This window comes from Podarcis liolepis (assembly GCF_965112155.1).
Source record: "Podarcis liolepis genome assembly, chromosome: 1".
In the NCBI taxonomy this organism is placed as follows: Eukaryota; Metazoa; Chordata; class Lepidosauria; order Squamata; family Lacertidae; genus Podarcis; species Podarcis liolepis.
Genome location: NC_139554.1, coordinates 11,237,383 through 11,252,754, shown reverse-complemented (window position 1 = coordinate 11,252,754; position 15,372 = coordinate 11,237,383). Strand labels below are relative to the sequence as shown.

Here is a 15,372-nt window from a genome sequence, read left to right as displayed (position 1 = left end):
CCCCACCCTGCGCGAGAGGTAAGCGCCCCGCCCGGGCAAGCAGCCCAGCGGAGGAGAAGCTCCCGAGGTGGCAGCCGCGGCAGGAAAGCAGGGCAGCAGAAAGAGAGAGATCCCCTTTCTCTCTCCTCCTCCTTCCTCACCCCACAACCTTGAGAAGGGGTGGGAAAGCTCCAGCGGGCTGCAGGTTGCAGCAAGCAACAACCTGGGCGTGAACTTGTGCTGTGTAATATCAACAAGGGGGGATGGAGTTTGGGTGTCTGGAGGAAAGGGCACTCCAGTTGCGCTCAAGGGTTTGGGATGTTTCCAGAGATTTGGGAGGCGGGGCAGATTTGAGCTCCTACCTGCCCCTTTCCAGCGAGGAAGCAGAAGGGAAGAAGGCACTGCAGTCATGGTTGGAACGGGTCCAAGGTGGGGGAGGAGGAGGGCATGCAAACTACTGAAGAAGAGGGGAGAGCAAGGAAAGAGCCTTGTGATGCCTGCCTTGCTCAGCTGCGGTTTTAACAGCATCCTCCTTTTCTGTAAACTTGCAGGAACGCGCTCATGTTCAATAACGAACTTATGGCGGACGTGCATTTTATTGTGGGCCCAGTGGGGGCAGCCAAGAAAGTTCCTGCTCACAAGGTTTGTGGGATCACACACAGCTTTCTTTTCCCCTGCTATGGGGTTCTATTTGTTCTGTTCTCCATCGAAAGACCCTTATACCATTCCACATGCCCTAGCTCGAAATTTTCTTTTTTATAGGGTCATCGCATCATATTATCTTTGCAAAATGCAATTAAGGAGTTGTATAAAACATGTTATCTTCTCTTACACTAGATAAAATAAATTTACACTCACGTGTACATTTTAAGTTTTACAGCTAAATGGGGAGGGGAAATACTCCTAAAACTGAAATTATTATATAATTCTACCTACTTAAATATAGCTGCCTACAACCATGGCTGATTTTCTTCTTCTTTTTTTAAATGCAGTATGTTTTGGCAGTTGGTAGCTCTGTCTTCTACGCCATGTTTTATGGAGATCTTGCAGAGGTCAAATCTGAAATCCATATACCAGATGTGGAACCTGCAGCCTTCCTAATCTTATTAAAGTAAGTGGTAGTAAAGATAACTTGGATGAAAACAAAGCTTTTCAACAGTCTTTCAGCAGCTTGGGAATATGGGTTTAAAGGCCTTTAAGGGTGGTTGATGTTAAATGATTAGCTGCAACCATATGCCTGTTCTTTTAAAAAATGGGATTTTCTCCCCTTTTTTTTTTGCATCGATAGGTACATGTACAGCGATGAAATCGACCTGGAAGCAGACACTGTGCTTGCTACTCTGTACGCAGCCAAGAAATACATTGTCCCGGCATTAGCAAAAGCTTGCGTCAATTTTCTGGAGACCAGTCTAGAGGCCAAGAATGCTTGCGTTCTGCTGTCTCAGAGCAGACTCTTTGAGGAGCCGGAGCTGACGCAGCGCTGCTGGGAAGTCATTGATGCTCAGGCTGAGATGGCACTAAAATCGGAGGGCTTCTGCGAAATAGATCAACAGACGCTAGAGATCATCGTGACGCGGGAAGCCCTGAACACGAAGGAGGTTGTGGTGTTTGAGGCAGTCCTGAACTGGGCTGAGGCTGAATGCAAAAGGCAAGGGCTGCCAGTTACGCCAAGGAACAAGCGGAATGTATTGGGGAAAGCTTTGTACTTGGTACGGATCCCAACCATGACTCTGGAAGAGTTTGCCAACGGGGCTGCTCAATCCGACATCCTAACGCTTGAGGAAAGGCATAATATTTTCTTGTGGTATACTGCTGCCAATAAGCCCAAGTTAGAATTTCCGCTCACAAAGAGGAAAGGACTTGTACCCCAAAGGTGCCACCGATTTCAGTCCTCCGCCTACCGTAGCAATCAGTGGAGGTACCGAGGTCGGTGTGACAGCATCCAGTTTGCTGTTGATAAAAGGATATTTATAGCCGGACTGGGATTGTACGGGTCGAGTTGTGGGAAGGCGGAATACAGCGTCAAAATTGAACTGAAGCGGCTGGGAGCTGTTCTTGCCCAGAACCTGACGAAGTTTACCTCTGATGGATCTAGTAACACTTTCTCAGTCTGGTTCGAGCATCCCGTGCAGGTGGAGCAAGACACCTTTTACAATGTGAGCGCCATCCTGGATGGCAATGAGCTGAGTTACTTTGGACAAGAGGGAATGACCGAAGTACAGTGTGGAAAAGTGACGTTCCAGTTCCAGTGCTCCTCAGACAGTACCAACGGCACTGGAGTGCAAGGAGGGCAGATACCTGAACTCATTTTCTATGCATGATGCATTTCACTTAGAATGTATTCCAGGACTGCTCTGCATATTATGGGATACTCTGACCTGACTGCAAATATTCCAGGGCGATTTGGAATGTTCCGCTACTTTTAACTGTCTACTTACCATCTGGCTATCAAACTAAGTGAAGGAATGCTCTTGAATTTAATCTTATTTTATTTATTCATAAGCTATTTGACTTAATTATTGAACTGCAACATGCAGGAGGGGGAAATGTTTTAAAAAATTTGCACGTGACGTGCGTTTATTTTGTATATAGATAAACTAACTTGCAGACTGCAGCTGGCTCAAACAGAATGTTCTAAAGTAGAGCGGTTTGAGAATCTGTTGAATATAAAACATTTTTACTTGTCCTAGATACCTGTGTGCTTTGCTGATTACTGGATCCATGGTCCCTTGTGTTCACATTAATGTTTGCATATAGTACGACTTAAGAGGCTCAACGCAAGGCTGCACTCCCACACCCATTTATACAAACCTAAGCTCCATTGGGTATTAAAGACACATAGGCTTCCACTACAGCGAACTCTTATATTTGCAGTTTATTCACTTGGGCATTTCTGCTAGCTGAAATGTACAGTCTCTGATAACTATGGTCCTATTGGGTCCATCAAAATAAGAGATGCAATAAATGTACCAATTTCTCTTGATACAGGACTGTGCTGGCACAAGGTGCCATAAACCTTTTGTGCAGCTCAAATGGTTGAAATCTCTGCAAAGAGTTCTATTAAGCTAAAATCATTGCGCTCCAATACCGATGGAAGTTTACTTACTAAACAATTATAGTATCTCAACCCTGTCATTCTTTTTGTAAGGTTAGCCAATAACTACAGGCAAAAAAGTTTTCTTCAGTCTGTCAAATGAAGCAATGCAAGCACATCCACTTGGTTTTCAAAATCAAAAATTATAGCAAACTGTAATCTTATTCATGTTTTCCTGAGAATAGGTTATTTTGAATTTAGAGGGATTAACTTCTGAATAAGCAAACACAGGGTTGTACTGTTACTATTCGTAGAATTTAAATACCTTTTAAAAATTGAGTGGGGGTGGGGAATACTGTCTAAATTAGTTTTTACAATACAATAAACCCCCAGTAGGATACTGTCAGTTCATCATATACCCTATAGAGAAGGCTCAGAAATGAGTCTTCTCTCTCTCTCAAGATATTTCACAATCACTTTAAACTAGAAAGTGGGATATATTTATTGCCTCCGTTTTCACCTATATAAACTCTGAGCTAAAGCAACTGGAGATCTGTCTCTAATTTCAAAGTTTACTTGTTTTCTTGGTGGTTTTGGCAGCCATGATGGCCTTTTACTAGAACAGATCCTGAGAGTTTGCCATAACCAACACGTTTTCAGAACATAAGCTCAAATTGATTGCGGGGGTTAAACATTCGCATCTGAAGCAAGACTCAGTTAATTAGGTAACATAGAAGTTTAGAGTGAAGAAAGAAAGTCAAACGAGCCAAGATCTAAAGAAAGTTACAGCCATTTCTTTGTATCCAATGGAGTCATAAGCTCCACTGTGACACATTTTTGCACCTAGGTATAACTTCACAAAGTCACAGTCAAATTTGGGCATATACCGCGCCCCAAGTAGCTCTTTGGAGCCTAGACAGCATCTTTACAAAAATCACCATGACTGAGAAGCCAAGCAGCTTTTGAAATACTTCAGCATCATGCCAACGAACTCCTACAAAACAATACTCAGCACAAATATATACTGATGTCACTGATGCAATATTCCTTGTAAGATCCAACAATGCAAGATGCTTGGTGTGCTTTAAAAGAATATTTGTATTGCCATTGTCCCATTTCAGTTAATTTGACAACTGTAATGTTAGCTGGTCTCTGCATAATTTCCTGAATAACTTGGGTATCCTGAGAAACCAAAAGCTTAAATATTCTAGTAATCATGTAGGACAGCATGCAATACATACAAGATTTCGGAAGTAGCTGGCACAGCTTTATGGATAAGAGTACCAGCTACGACACCCCCCGTTTAAAATCTCACCTCTGCCATGAACTGCCCGGATGACATTAGCCAAGCCACTCTCAAACCTTTGCCATCCATTATGGAGTGTAAACTGACCTATGGTGTTATTTTAAGATGGCTGGGGTAGCATATGTAAAGTGTTCCGGACACACTAAAATACTATAAAAATTCTAAGAATTATTATTATTATTATTATTAAAGTAGATATCAGAGTTATTACCAGACAGGTTCTGGACAACAATTACACAAGTGCCTTGATTAATGTGGACTAACCTGCTTGTAAAAATTAAAAGCAGTTTTTTTTAAAAAAATGGTTTTTTACATTTAGTAAATTTTGGGGTTCCCTGGCATGTCTTGCTTCCTCAAAATACTAGAAATTTATTTGTAGAAGACAATAATCAGCAAGCTTCTGACTTGCCACAATATGTATACGTTTAACAACATCACACACACAGCAGTGCTGTTACTATTGCTGATACATATCCTTACAGGAGTTAATACTGCCTGGTAGTGTGATGCCAATTGCTGGTTTATACATCCATAGCACTAATAGTGCTTGGAAACAGCCCCCAGAGCGTCTATGTTTAACACCAGTGTTACAACCACTGCCCAAATCTGCTTTGATTTCTCGAGGTTGTTGATGAAGCACTGACCTTTTAAGGTGGGTTACATCAAAGCCAGCCAAATATTGACCGACTTCTGTCTGAAGTAAAAGAGCACTTTTAAAGGTATTTTAATCTCTTTATTATTTCAAACCAAGAAGATGGATTATTCACCTACACATCCCTCTTAGAGGAGATCCACATACATACATACACACACACACAAGGGTGTGATGTTGTTTCTGAGCAGATCTACTACCAAGAAGCCCAAGTGGCTGAAGGGGTAAGTGCTGGTTGCAATACGTCAATGTCTAATTGCAAAGTCTCCCACACTAAAGGTGACCATGTTAAATATTTGCTAAGATAATTTGCACCATTTCTACTGCATTTCAATCAACAATTTCATGCTTTTAATCCAAGCCTGTTCGTTTACTTAAAATAAATAAATAAATAAATAAATAAAAGACAGAAGTAATTGGAAGAGGGAGCCTTATCTTGCTCACACTGCTGATAATAAACTACTTAAGATTTTTCTGTTCTAAAGTTACCTCTGTGCTTTTAATTGGCAGCTTTCATCTCTGGACTCCTTGGATTTAGTATTAAAATGCCTTCTACATACAGGTTAAATTGCATTATGTAAATTTTTGTTTTTTTTTAGCTTGAGAAGCTGCCATGAAATCATGGCACAAGTATACCCACGTACCGAAAGTCAACTCTTATTAAAAAATACCTATAGCTGGAGCATTTATGCAGAGCTCTCTGGCCAACAGAAGAAAAGTTTTTCCCAGCACGTAGACATTCACCTGTGTAAGGAAGGGGGGAAAGGGTACTTTGATTATTAAGCAGCAAAAGTTACAATGTACTTGTACAGAAATAAAACTGTGTCCTGAATATGTTTTAAACAAGTGTTCACATGTTTTAAATATATAAAAGTATAAACCTCTGGTGCTATTATTTACCAGTCTCATTGGCAGTGCCGGATTTACGTATAAGCTAAACAAGCTATAGCTTAGGGCCCGACTCTCTTGGGGGCCCCCCAAAAAAAATTAAAGGAAAAACAACCTGGATGTACATTTCCAAAATATAAGATAAAAAACAAATAAAATAAAACCTACATACAGCAACAGTGGCAAATGGCTTTGGGTACCTATTAGGTGCATAAATTATCATACAGCATATACTCAACACTAGAAACAGTGACAATTTGTTGTTGACAAAGGACAACTGGACATATAAAGGGTCCCATTACCTTCAGTAGCTTAGGGCCTCATCAAACCTAAATCTGGCCCTGGTCTTCGGGCAAAAATATCCACACTGAGTCATAATACTGTGGTGACTTTGCACTAGCAGAAACATTTCCACTCAATTTTCACCAATTCCCTCCACCCACTGTAGACTCTGTAGACTCTTGTGCCTGCCAGAAAGATGTGTCTGAAGGCCAGCCAGCGTGGGATGTGGCACAGAGAGAACAGGCACAAAGAACATCATGGGATACAGCACAGAGAGAGATACAGTGGAGAGGCTGAGCATTGTCAGCGAGTGGGTTCTGTGGCTTGAACCACTGTAAGCACTTTCCACTAGGCCAAAACTACGATTGGATACAACCTAATAAAAAGAACTGGAAGCTTCACCGCATGCCATGTGTGGCCTTTGATAGGCTACCAATTTCAAGGAATGGGCAAGTTCGAAGGGACCACAAGGGCCATCTAGTCCAACCCCCTGCCCACCGTGGGGCTCAAACCAAAGGCTCTTAGATTAAGAGTCTCATGCTCTACCGACTGAGCGATCCCAGTCGCTAAGCACTTTGGTAATTCTCAGATTTTTTTAGCTTGAATCACAACCTTCGTAGTTCATACAGGGACACACACACGTGTGTGTGTGTGTGTGTTCGTATATGAACCGTATATGGAGCCCAGGGTGGAATCGGTGTGCAAATGTCAATATTTTCCACTTTCTGAACACCCATTATAATACATAGATACAGATGATTTCAAATTGCTGTTCTGAAAAATACTACATTTGGGGTATTGAAGGAAGAAAAAGACTTCAACCAAGTCAATGGGAAAACAGAAAGGGGTGTCCGAAAATGTATAGCAGAGGGTAGTGCATACATGGCACTCAGTAAAACCAGATGCTGATCAGGGTGTAACAAGCTGATCTCAAAGCTCCTTCAAGCTTTTATAATCTGTGGATGGCTACCTATGCTTGGGGGGGGGAGCCCCAAATTTCACTGACAGTAATCATTCTCATTTCATAGTTTTTTATACTTAGCATGTGTTTTTTTACTATGCAATAGGTTCTATAGATGTCCTATCAAGAAAATGGCTTCATAGGTTTTTTGGGAAACTGCTAAGAGAAGTGAAGTGCTTTCTTCAAGTTACAGTTCTACCCTCTTAATAGGATGACCTGCAGCTCTAAGCCTTCTCATACTTCCTCATGTACAGAATAATCAATAGACACTTCTGCCTACTAGTCCTCTGCCCCTTACCATTTTTAAGTGGAAAGCGAGGGGGGGGGGATTCACTGTGCTGCTACAAATTAAATCCAGCAGAGCAAGAGAAACTTGTAATCAATGCCAAATGTATTGCAAGGAGTGAGGGACAACAAGTAAGTGGGGTCAGGGCTAAGGTTACCAGATGTCCCCGTTTCCCGGGGACAGTCCCCCGGATTTACAAATCAGTCCCCATACAAAATTGAAAAGTGTCCCCGGATTTATTGAAAAAAATCTGGTAGCCTTAGTCAGGGCACAAAGCTTAATTTCCACCAATGTTTAGGGGCACCAGCATCTGGAAGTGTCCCCCCCAAAAAAGACCCTAAAATATTCAAGAAGCTTCACTTCAGATATCACATTGCAATGCATTTTGCATCTTTCTCCCTTCCCACACCCTTGAAAAAGTGTGGGATTATCGTCATATTGCATCTTGATTAGCACTTGGACTGAACTAGTTCAACTGGATGAAGTTCACAGAAGTAGTTCAAAAATGAACTACACCTGAAAGTAGTTCCCATAATTGCCAGGTCACCTGAAGGCAAATTAAGTTCATTTGGGGTAGAACTTGATACCATATCTAGTTTATCTTCACATACACCCTCTGTACCCCCCCCCAAGCAGGAGCCCTGACTCTGATTTAGCTTTTTTTTAATGGAGGCAATGTTCTAAGGCTTATTTGGCAGATATGTCAGTGCTTCTGTTGCTAAGGAAGCTTAGTCGCTTAATCACTCTTGCTAAGCATCCAGAAAGAAGGAATGTGAGGCATTTCCTGTATCTTCTCTGAGAAGATATTTACTCTCTTCCAAAAGGAGCAGCTTGAAGCAAGAAATACAGGTACAGAGACAAAGTGAATGATGCCTTGTGCCTTTAACTGCTGTGTGACTGGCATAAATTAAACAGAGTAAGCCTTTTGTAGTATGGAAATAAAATTATGGGGAAAGATCCACCTGTTAACATTCTGCCAGTTAGACATCTTATTACTGAGTGTGACCAGAATATAATTTTGGACGCTATACTCTACAATTCTATGATTCTAAGATAAAGGCAGCATTACAATTTATTTTTCATTTTCCTCCTCTATCCTGCCAAGTTTTTTTAAAAGTGCTTGGTCCAGCTGGTGGTCACACCAAAACATGGTTTGCACTAACCATAGTTTTGAACAAATCATGGACTGAGGTTCCCAAACTAGGGTAAGCCATAGTTGCGTATTCTACCTGTTCAGTTGCTCCAGTTTCTATTGGTGCAAGGGCTTCCCAGAGGCAGAGTAAAAGCTATAACTATGGTTTGTCAAGTCACACAGCATACCAAATCATACTTCATGTAAACCATGGTGTTCAAATCCCATCCATGACTTCAGAGTCTAGTTTGTTATCAGCAAGCCAGTGCTTGCTTACTGAGATTGCATACCAAGCCATGGTTACGATTACTTTACTATGGTTTGGTGTAAATTCACTCAAACTGGTATGTCTGCTCCTGAGTGTCATGACGTCCACTCAAATGACTGCAATTCACTGCACCCCAAACCCCAGAGCATTGGGGTGAAGACTTCTGCTCGGACAACACTGGATTTTACCCATATTAGTTTACCTTGTTTTGTCTAAAACTGGAGTCAGAAGAATACAGAGCAGGTGTGGAGAACCTTTAGCCCTCCAGACGTAGCAATTGGCAATTGGCTGTTGAGAGTTGTAGTTCAACATCTGGAGGATCAAACGTTCCCCACACCTGAAGATAGTGGATTGCGGTTTAACAGTGTCAGTATTGTGGTACTGATCTCTCTTTTCATTATTTCTGTCCAAAAAGAAACAACAGCAGAAAGTAAAATGACCTTAAACCAGCCCAGCATTGACAATTCTGACTAGCAATGGTCCTCAACAGTCTTCAGCAGAGGGAGGTCTTTCCTATCGCCTCCTACCTGATCCTTTTTACCAGGAATTTCTAGGGTGTCCTACTACTGAGCAATTCCCCCTCCACACACAGACACCACAGACAATGATTCCTTTATTTTACCCCCCCCCCCCAAATCCCGAAGAAAAGCTGCCTCTGTCCCTAATCTACCCTACTTCTATCATTTGTACTCCAAGAGCAAGGCAGACAGCTTAGCTTTGCAAAAAGGAAAAACAAAACACTTGATATCAGAGACCCTTGGGAATTTCTGATCTAAACTCTCAAAGTACAATTTCCCAGAGTTTGGTTTTGTCATCGATTGAGATAGGAAGCCTGCATGCACTGCTCACTATTCCATTGCTCCGCTGGGTTTTTCCATAGACCTCATACATGTTTAATGCCAGTACAAAAAGTCAGCAGGAAGAAATTGGTTTAGAGTCCCTTGATAAGCAAGTGTTACTGATGCTTCAGCTGGAGAACACACACATGCTCACACTTCATTTTGGAATTATAAAGTATTTATAAGCTTGAATCTGGAGCTTTATACCAACAATGAGAGAGGGGATAACCACAAGGTACTCAGTGTGAATCAATGATGGGGCTGCGTTGTTGCATTGTGTCAATTTACGGTGCTTTGCTGTAAATATTTTACAAGCATCCGTCCTCTGCTCTGGGTCTTTTTCCTTTTTTTTTTTTTTTTAGCAGCGGGGCGGTGGAAGGAGGAGTGTCATCATCTGCACACATTCAAAATTCTTGCTTATTACGTGGATTCCATCAAATCGCACGGGTGCATTTCACTTTTTTGGTTGCTGCAAACTCCCTTTTCAAAGATAAATACATCTCTTTCCTACAATTCTCAGATCTCCGCAGCATCCGGCACGGCCTTTGCCACAATCTCACTTCGGCAAGCCACGTTGCTCTTAGGCCTCGGCTCTCCATCTGCAATGTTGGAAATGGGGATCTGCAAATTTTGACTGGCTTTGGTAACCAAGCCAAAATCTGTGATCACCATCATTCTGCCCTCCCCTTCTCTGCAACCTCAACTGCACCTCCATGGAAGAGCAGGGGCAATCCACCTTCCTGGAGGTGGGGAGTATTCCTATGCAACAGCAGGGATGACCTTTCTCATAACTGCACTGAGCATCTAAAGCAGGCATAGGATGTTTTGGGACTACAACTCCCATCATCCCTAGCTAAGAGGTGTTAGCATTTTATGCATCTGATGCTGCAGATGTGATTGGTGTAAATCACATGCCTGTCTGGGAAGACCATGGGAACGGAAGACAGCCTTTTCTCTCTTCCGTTGCGGGTACTGTTGGACTGTACTTTTGCTTTTACTTCGTCCTATTCTCTCGGAACTGATGAGAGAGGACGCCATAATTCTTTGTCTGTGCATAAAAGGTAAAGGGACCCCTGACCATTAGGTCCAGTCGTGACCGACTCTGGGGTTGCAGCGCTCATCTCGCTTTATTGGCCAAGGGAGCCGGGGTACAGCTTCCGAGTCATGTGGCCAGCATGACTAAGCTGCTTCTGGCGAACCAGAGCAGTACACGGAAACACCGTTTACCTCTTGCACTTTGACGTGCTTTTGAACTGCTAGGTTAGCAGGAGCAGGGACCAAGCAACGGGAGCTCACCCCGTTGCAGGGATTCGAACCGCCGACCTTCTGATCGGCAAGTCCTAGGCTCTGTGGTTTAACCCACAGCACCACCCACGTCCCTTGTCTGTACATAGTGTGTAAATAAATACATAGATTAGCTCTACAATGTCTCATGCTTCTTGCTGTGTAATGCTAGAAGATTAGTGTGCATATGCCATCTTGTATGTCGCTGAGCGCACTGGAGAAGAAGGGAAATGTCTTTTCCAGAGCTGCGCATACCAGAGGACGCTTGGAGTGCGGGATGCAGGAGCACCTCAGGGCGTTTACCAACAACAGGACCAGTGGTCAGGGATGATGGGCATTGTAGTCCCAAAACATCTGGAGGGCCGAGTTTGCCTATGCCTGATCTAAAGCTCAGAACAATGGACAATCCCCACTGACTCTCCTTGGAGAGGAAGGCTGAGTTTCTCATCATCATCATCCTCACCAGAGCCAAACAGGATAGTCACTGAGGTGCAGATGAGGATAACAAATAGGACCCCTGTTTGGACTAACACAGACCTACCAGGGTTGTCATGTGGATTGCTTAAAAAAACAATTAGAACACTTCAAAAAGAGCCTGGGAAATTGCAAATATTCTTTTAGGTAGCAAGCTCCGGTTGAGCCTTTCCCAGCTTTCTGTGCAACCCGGAGTTTCAAATATCAAGCTGCATTTATCCGAAGCTCATTTGATTCCCAAATGATGAGATGCCAATCACAGTAGCACTTAGTCTATGAAAGACAACAGGTAAGTGGGGGGACCCAGTTGCAAATGCTTCATCATCAACAAGGTCAAGAAAAGCAATTCCAGGCAGAGCAGAGAGCTAAGGCACTCAAGCAACCGGGCTCCATATCAGGTTACCAGCTGCTCAAAACTTACTGTAAAAATAAGATCCACCGTTTCACTCTGGAGATTACAAAAGAAATATTTCAGGGAAGAAATAATTATTATCTGGTGACAGCCAGCCAAGAGAGATCAAGATTGTTTCCAAAGGAGGAATTTCAACATCTACTGAGACTATCAGTTCACTCTTTTGAATTATTTCTTTAGCCATGCTATGCATTATTTCCTCATACTATACCAAGTCAAGCAGTTCTCCAGACAATGTCTCCAATGACTGGGGTTTACCTTTGTGGAGAAATCATCCCAGTGAAAAAAGAGTTGTTAAAAAACTCTACTTTCAGAGTACAAAGCTTCAATACTGGATAATTCCTCTAGTTCTATCATTTTAAAATCTCAGCTCTCAATTTAGAGTGGAGTTTCCGCACAAAGCAAGTTTTTTTGCCCTTCAATTCCTGACTTCCATGGGGAGGGGGGGTTCACTATATCATTTCTGCAAGCCTGAGCCTGTAAAACTCCATGTAACATCTAGCTTTTTCCTGCAGATCAGGAGAAAGGCAAGCAGCAATACAGCCATCAAAGAAAGTCGATGGAGAACAGACAAGGGTGGACCTAGCCTGCAAGGGCAAAAAAAAACACCACTATTTGGGCAACATTAAGAAAAATATATCAAAATGGCCAGCAGCATAACATCAACCAGAAAATTACATTTCTAAAACAAGATGCACCACAAATGAGTAGATCACCTTAATAAACCAACAGAGCTGGAACACTGCTCAGGTGAGGCATTTTAAGCATGTGCCTAAATACAAATACTGTATGCGCCTGCCTGATATTCACTTTGGGTGCATTCCAAAGGGCAGGTCTCACCACACTAAAAGCCCTGGTCTTAGTGAGTATAAGACAAACCTGAGGAACATAAAAATTCCTTCAGCAGTCAACACATTTTCACACAGTTTAGGATGGGGTTGCTCCAGGGGGGCTTTCTATTAAGAGTTTAAGGTGACCTTCCCCCATCAACCCGATAAAACCCAGCAGAATGCATTATATTTATTTATGCACTGTATTTATAACCTGCTGTATACAATATATAAAAATGAAATCAATAAAAATTGCCCATAAAGCCATCATTAAAAACACCAAGAATTACTGATTGGTTGAAAGGAGGGGGGGGAATGCATTTTTCAGACAGACCTTTGCAATCTAGTTTTCAAAAGATGTCTGAAAGAAGAGAAGGATGGTTCCTGCTGAACTTCTACCGGCAGGGAGTTCCACAGGGCAGGGCCTGCCACACTAAAGGATCAATACTTTGGAGAAGCCTCACAGAACCTCTGGGGCATGGGGAGCCACCAGAAGTGCCTCATCCGAGGATAGTGCCATCCCATTCGGACATGAAACTCACAGGTGTGAGCAGAGAGGGAAGTTCTTCCTGACTATAGTCACCACCAGTTTGTGAACAAAATCTACCCAGTGAGCTGTACCGTGAATAGATTTTTCTCTGGCCACAGAATTCTCAAAAGTCTGGCAAATCCAGGCTTTAAATTTAAATTCCTAAATCTAAGAATTTAAGGAACCATTTCAAATATCAGCTTTAGACAAGACATTAAAGAGTTACGTGCAAGCTAATTATTACAAGTGTCATAAACCAAACAGCAAAGTCATCAAGCAGTCATCAACATCATCCTAATTAGTAGTTGACATTTCAACCCAACTACCCTTAGCTATAGTAAGCTACATAAAATGTGGGTTAGTAACTAGCCTGAGCCTCTCACACCCACTTCCTCCTAGTCTGTATTTAAGCATATAACCATCATGGATAGAGACAGGCCAAGGCACTTAAAGACCTGATCCAGCAGGATTTCCCCCTCCACCCACAGAGTGATCGACCTTCAATTGCCCCGTGGAAATAGGGCGTGTCATTTTAGGCAGCAAAACTTAATTTTTGCAAATTTCTTAATGAGGTGTCTTAAAAATATGTTTTTGGATGTGATTAATTTTAATCTGCTACTATTTGGGGAACTGGACAACAATTATCTTGGTAAGTCTACTTTTGATGAAGAAGCACATAAAATGCTTTCAGAAAACCAAAGAGTTTTAATTTTGCCTTCTGAAAATGTCAAGTAATGCTAAATAATAATTAATAATAATAATAATAATATATCTGCAAGTGCTTAGCAATCATTTTTAATTATTTCCACTCACATTTACACACATTTTACTTACCAAGCAAATCTATGTTATATTAATCTAACCCAAATTTCTTTTGATTTCCAAAATCACGTTGCAACTTTTTAGGACCGCTCATTTTTGGAATTTGAAAGCTGAAAGATTCAACATGCCCTGCTGTGGGAATGATCATGAGGGAAGAGGGAACAAGCTTGTTTCTTCCTGCTCTGCGGGGTAGGACTTGAACCAGTGGCTTCAAGTTACAAGAAAGGAGATTCTGACTAAACGTTAGGAAGAACTTTCTGACAGTAAGAGCTATTTGACAGGGGAACGGTCTCCCTCAAGAGGTTGTGGGCTCTCCTTCCTTGGTGTTTGGACGGTCATCTGCCATGGATGCTTTAGCTCAAATTCCTGCATTGGGGGGGGGTTAGACTAGATGACCCTCGGGATCCCTTCTGACTCTAAAATCCTATGATTCCATGATCACCCCTTTTTCTTCTGTTGTTGCACATTTTGACAGGTTTTTTTTAAGAAAAGAAAAGAGTAGGAGGGGAAAGAGTAGGCAAGAGAGAGGAGAAAAATGGACATGTATACAGTATTTAATAAGCAGACACCATGCTTTAGGCTGATGTCAAAAGTGAACCTGAAAAGGGTGGGAAATAGTGGGAAAATAAATAAATCCAACTGTCAAAGAGATTCAACAATCCAAAAGAGCTAAATGTTGCCTTCTATAACTATCTATCATATAATAAAAATCAGCATTGGCAGCCATGAAATCCCAATGTCTCTCTACCACCTCTGACATACTGCTATATGGAGTCTATTTTTAACACTGGCCCATTTAAGAATAAAAATTTGTTAAATTACTGCAATTCCCAAAGGTTCTTTGAAGCTCCACGCAGTCGATGAGAGGATGCCAGTTACTAGAGACAGCTGGAGAGGCCAAAAATAACCTCTACCAGCTGAGTTGTGTATAGAATATTTTGATATGGGATGGTCATATCAAACACATGCAACACATATATATATATAACCATTGAGAATACCAATCCTTACTGCACTTCTACAGACAACTCTGTGTGCACTTTCAGTCCAAATAGTTATCATGCAAGTACACCAACTACCAGAGGCTAAAGCTCATTCAACCATCACCCTAATTATTCAGAAAATATGCAACAAACCTATGTGTATCAATCATTCTCTTTTCAAACCAACCCTGCTAAAATATTTTCTCCCCCCTTTTGACCCATGGTCCTCTATTTCGCATTTTCTATAATTTCGTAACAAGTAAAAGCTAGCTTGAATGGTGCATAAAAGCCTAACTCAAGAGGACATGCTGAATTTTCCAACTTTCAAATTCCGAAGATGAAGGGTGCTAAAAAGTTGTAAAACTACATAGAAATCATTAGAAAATGTGTGCCATGTACTTGCAGTTATAT

At 41.8% G+C, this 15,372-nt stretch overlaps 2 protein-coding genes across 4 annotated transcripts in view; one reads left to right on the top strand and one right to left on the bottom strand.

Annotated features, from left to right (window-relative positions):
• Window positions 1-2,670, top strand: part of BTBD6 (BTB domain containing 6) — a 5,145-nt gene extending 2,475 nt beyond the window's left edge. Inside the window, exons 1-4 of one of the 2 annotated variants that reach the window (XM_083519551.1) lie at window positions 7-18; window positions 531-621; window positions 972-1,090; window positions 1,268-2,670. In XM_083519551.1, coding sequence (XP_083375677.1) covers window positions 541-621; window positions 972-1,090; window positions 1,268-2,300 — 1,233 coding nt within the window. In that variant the 5' untranslated portion in view covers window positions 7-18; window positions 531-540 and the 3' untranslated portion in view covers window positions 2,301-2,670. Of the gene's footprint in view, window positions 1-6; window positions 19-530; window positions 622-971; window positions 1,091-1,267 lie in introns of those variants that run through there. The other variant, XM_083519550.1, reaches the window with a different exon arrangement.
• The window catches only part of BRF1 (BRF1 general transcription factor IIIB subunit), a 199,194-nt gene that overhangs the window by 121,229 nt on the left and 62,593 nt on the right, over window positions 1-15,372 (bottom strand). For both annotated transcript variants that reach the window (XR_014529466.1, XM_083518401.1), the window contains exon 5: window positions 5,643-5,715. Coding sequence is in view for 1 of the 2 variants with exons in the window: in XM_083518401.1 (XP_083374527.1) it covers window positions 5,643-5,715 (73 nt within the window). In the remaining variant the exon portion in view is untranslated. The remainder of the gene's footprint in view (window positions 1-5,642; window positions 5,716-15,372) is intronic.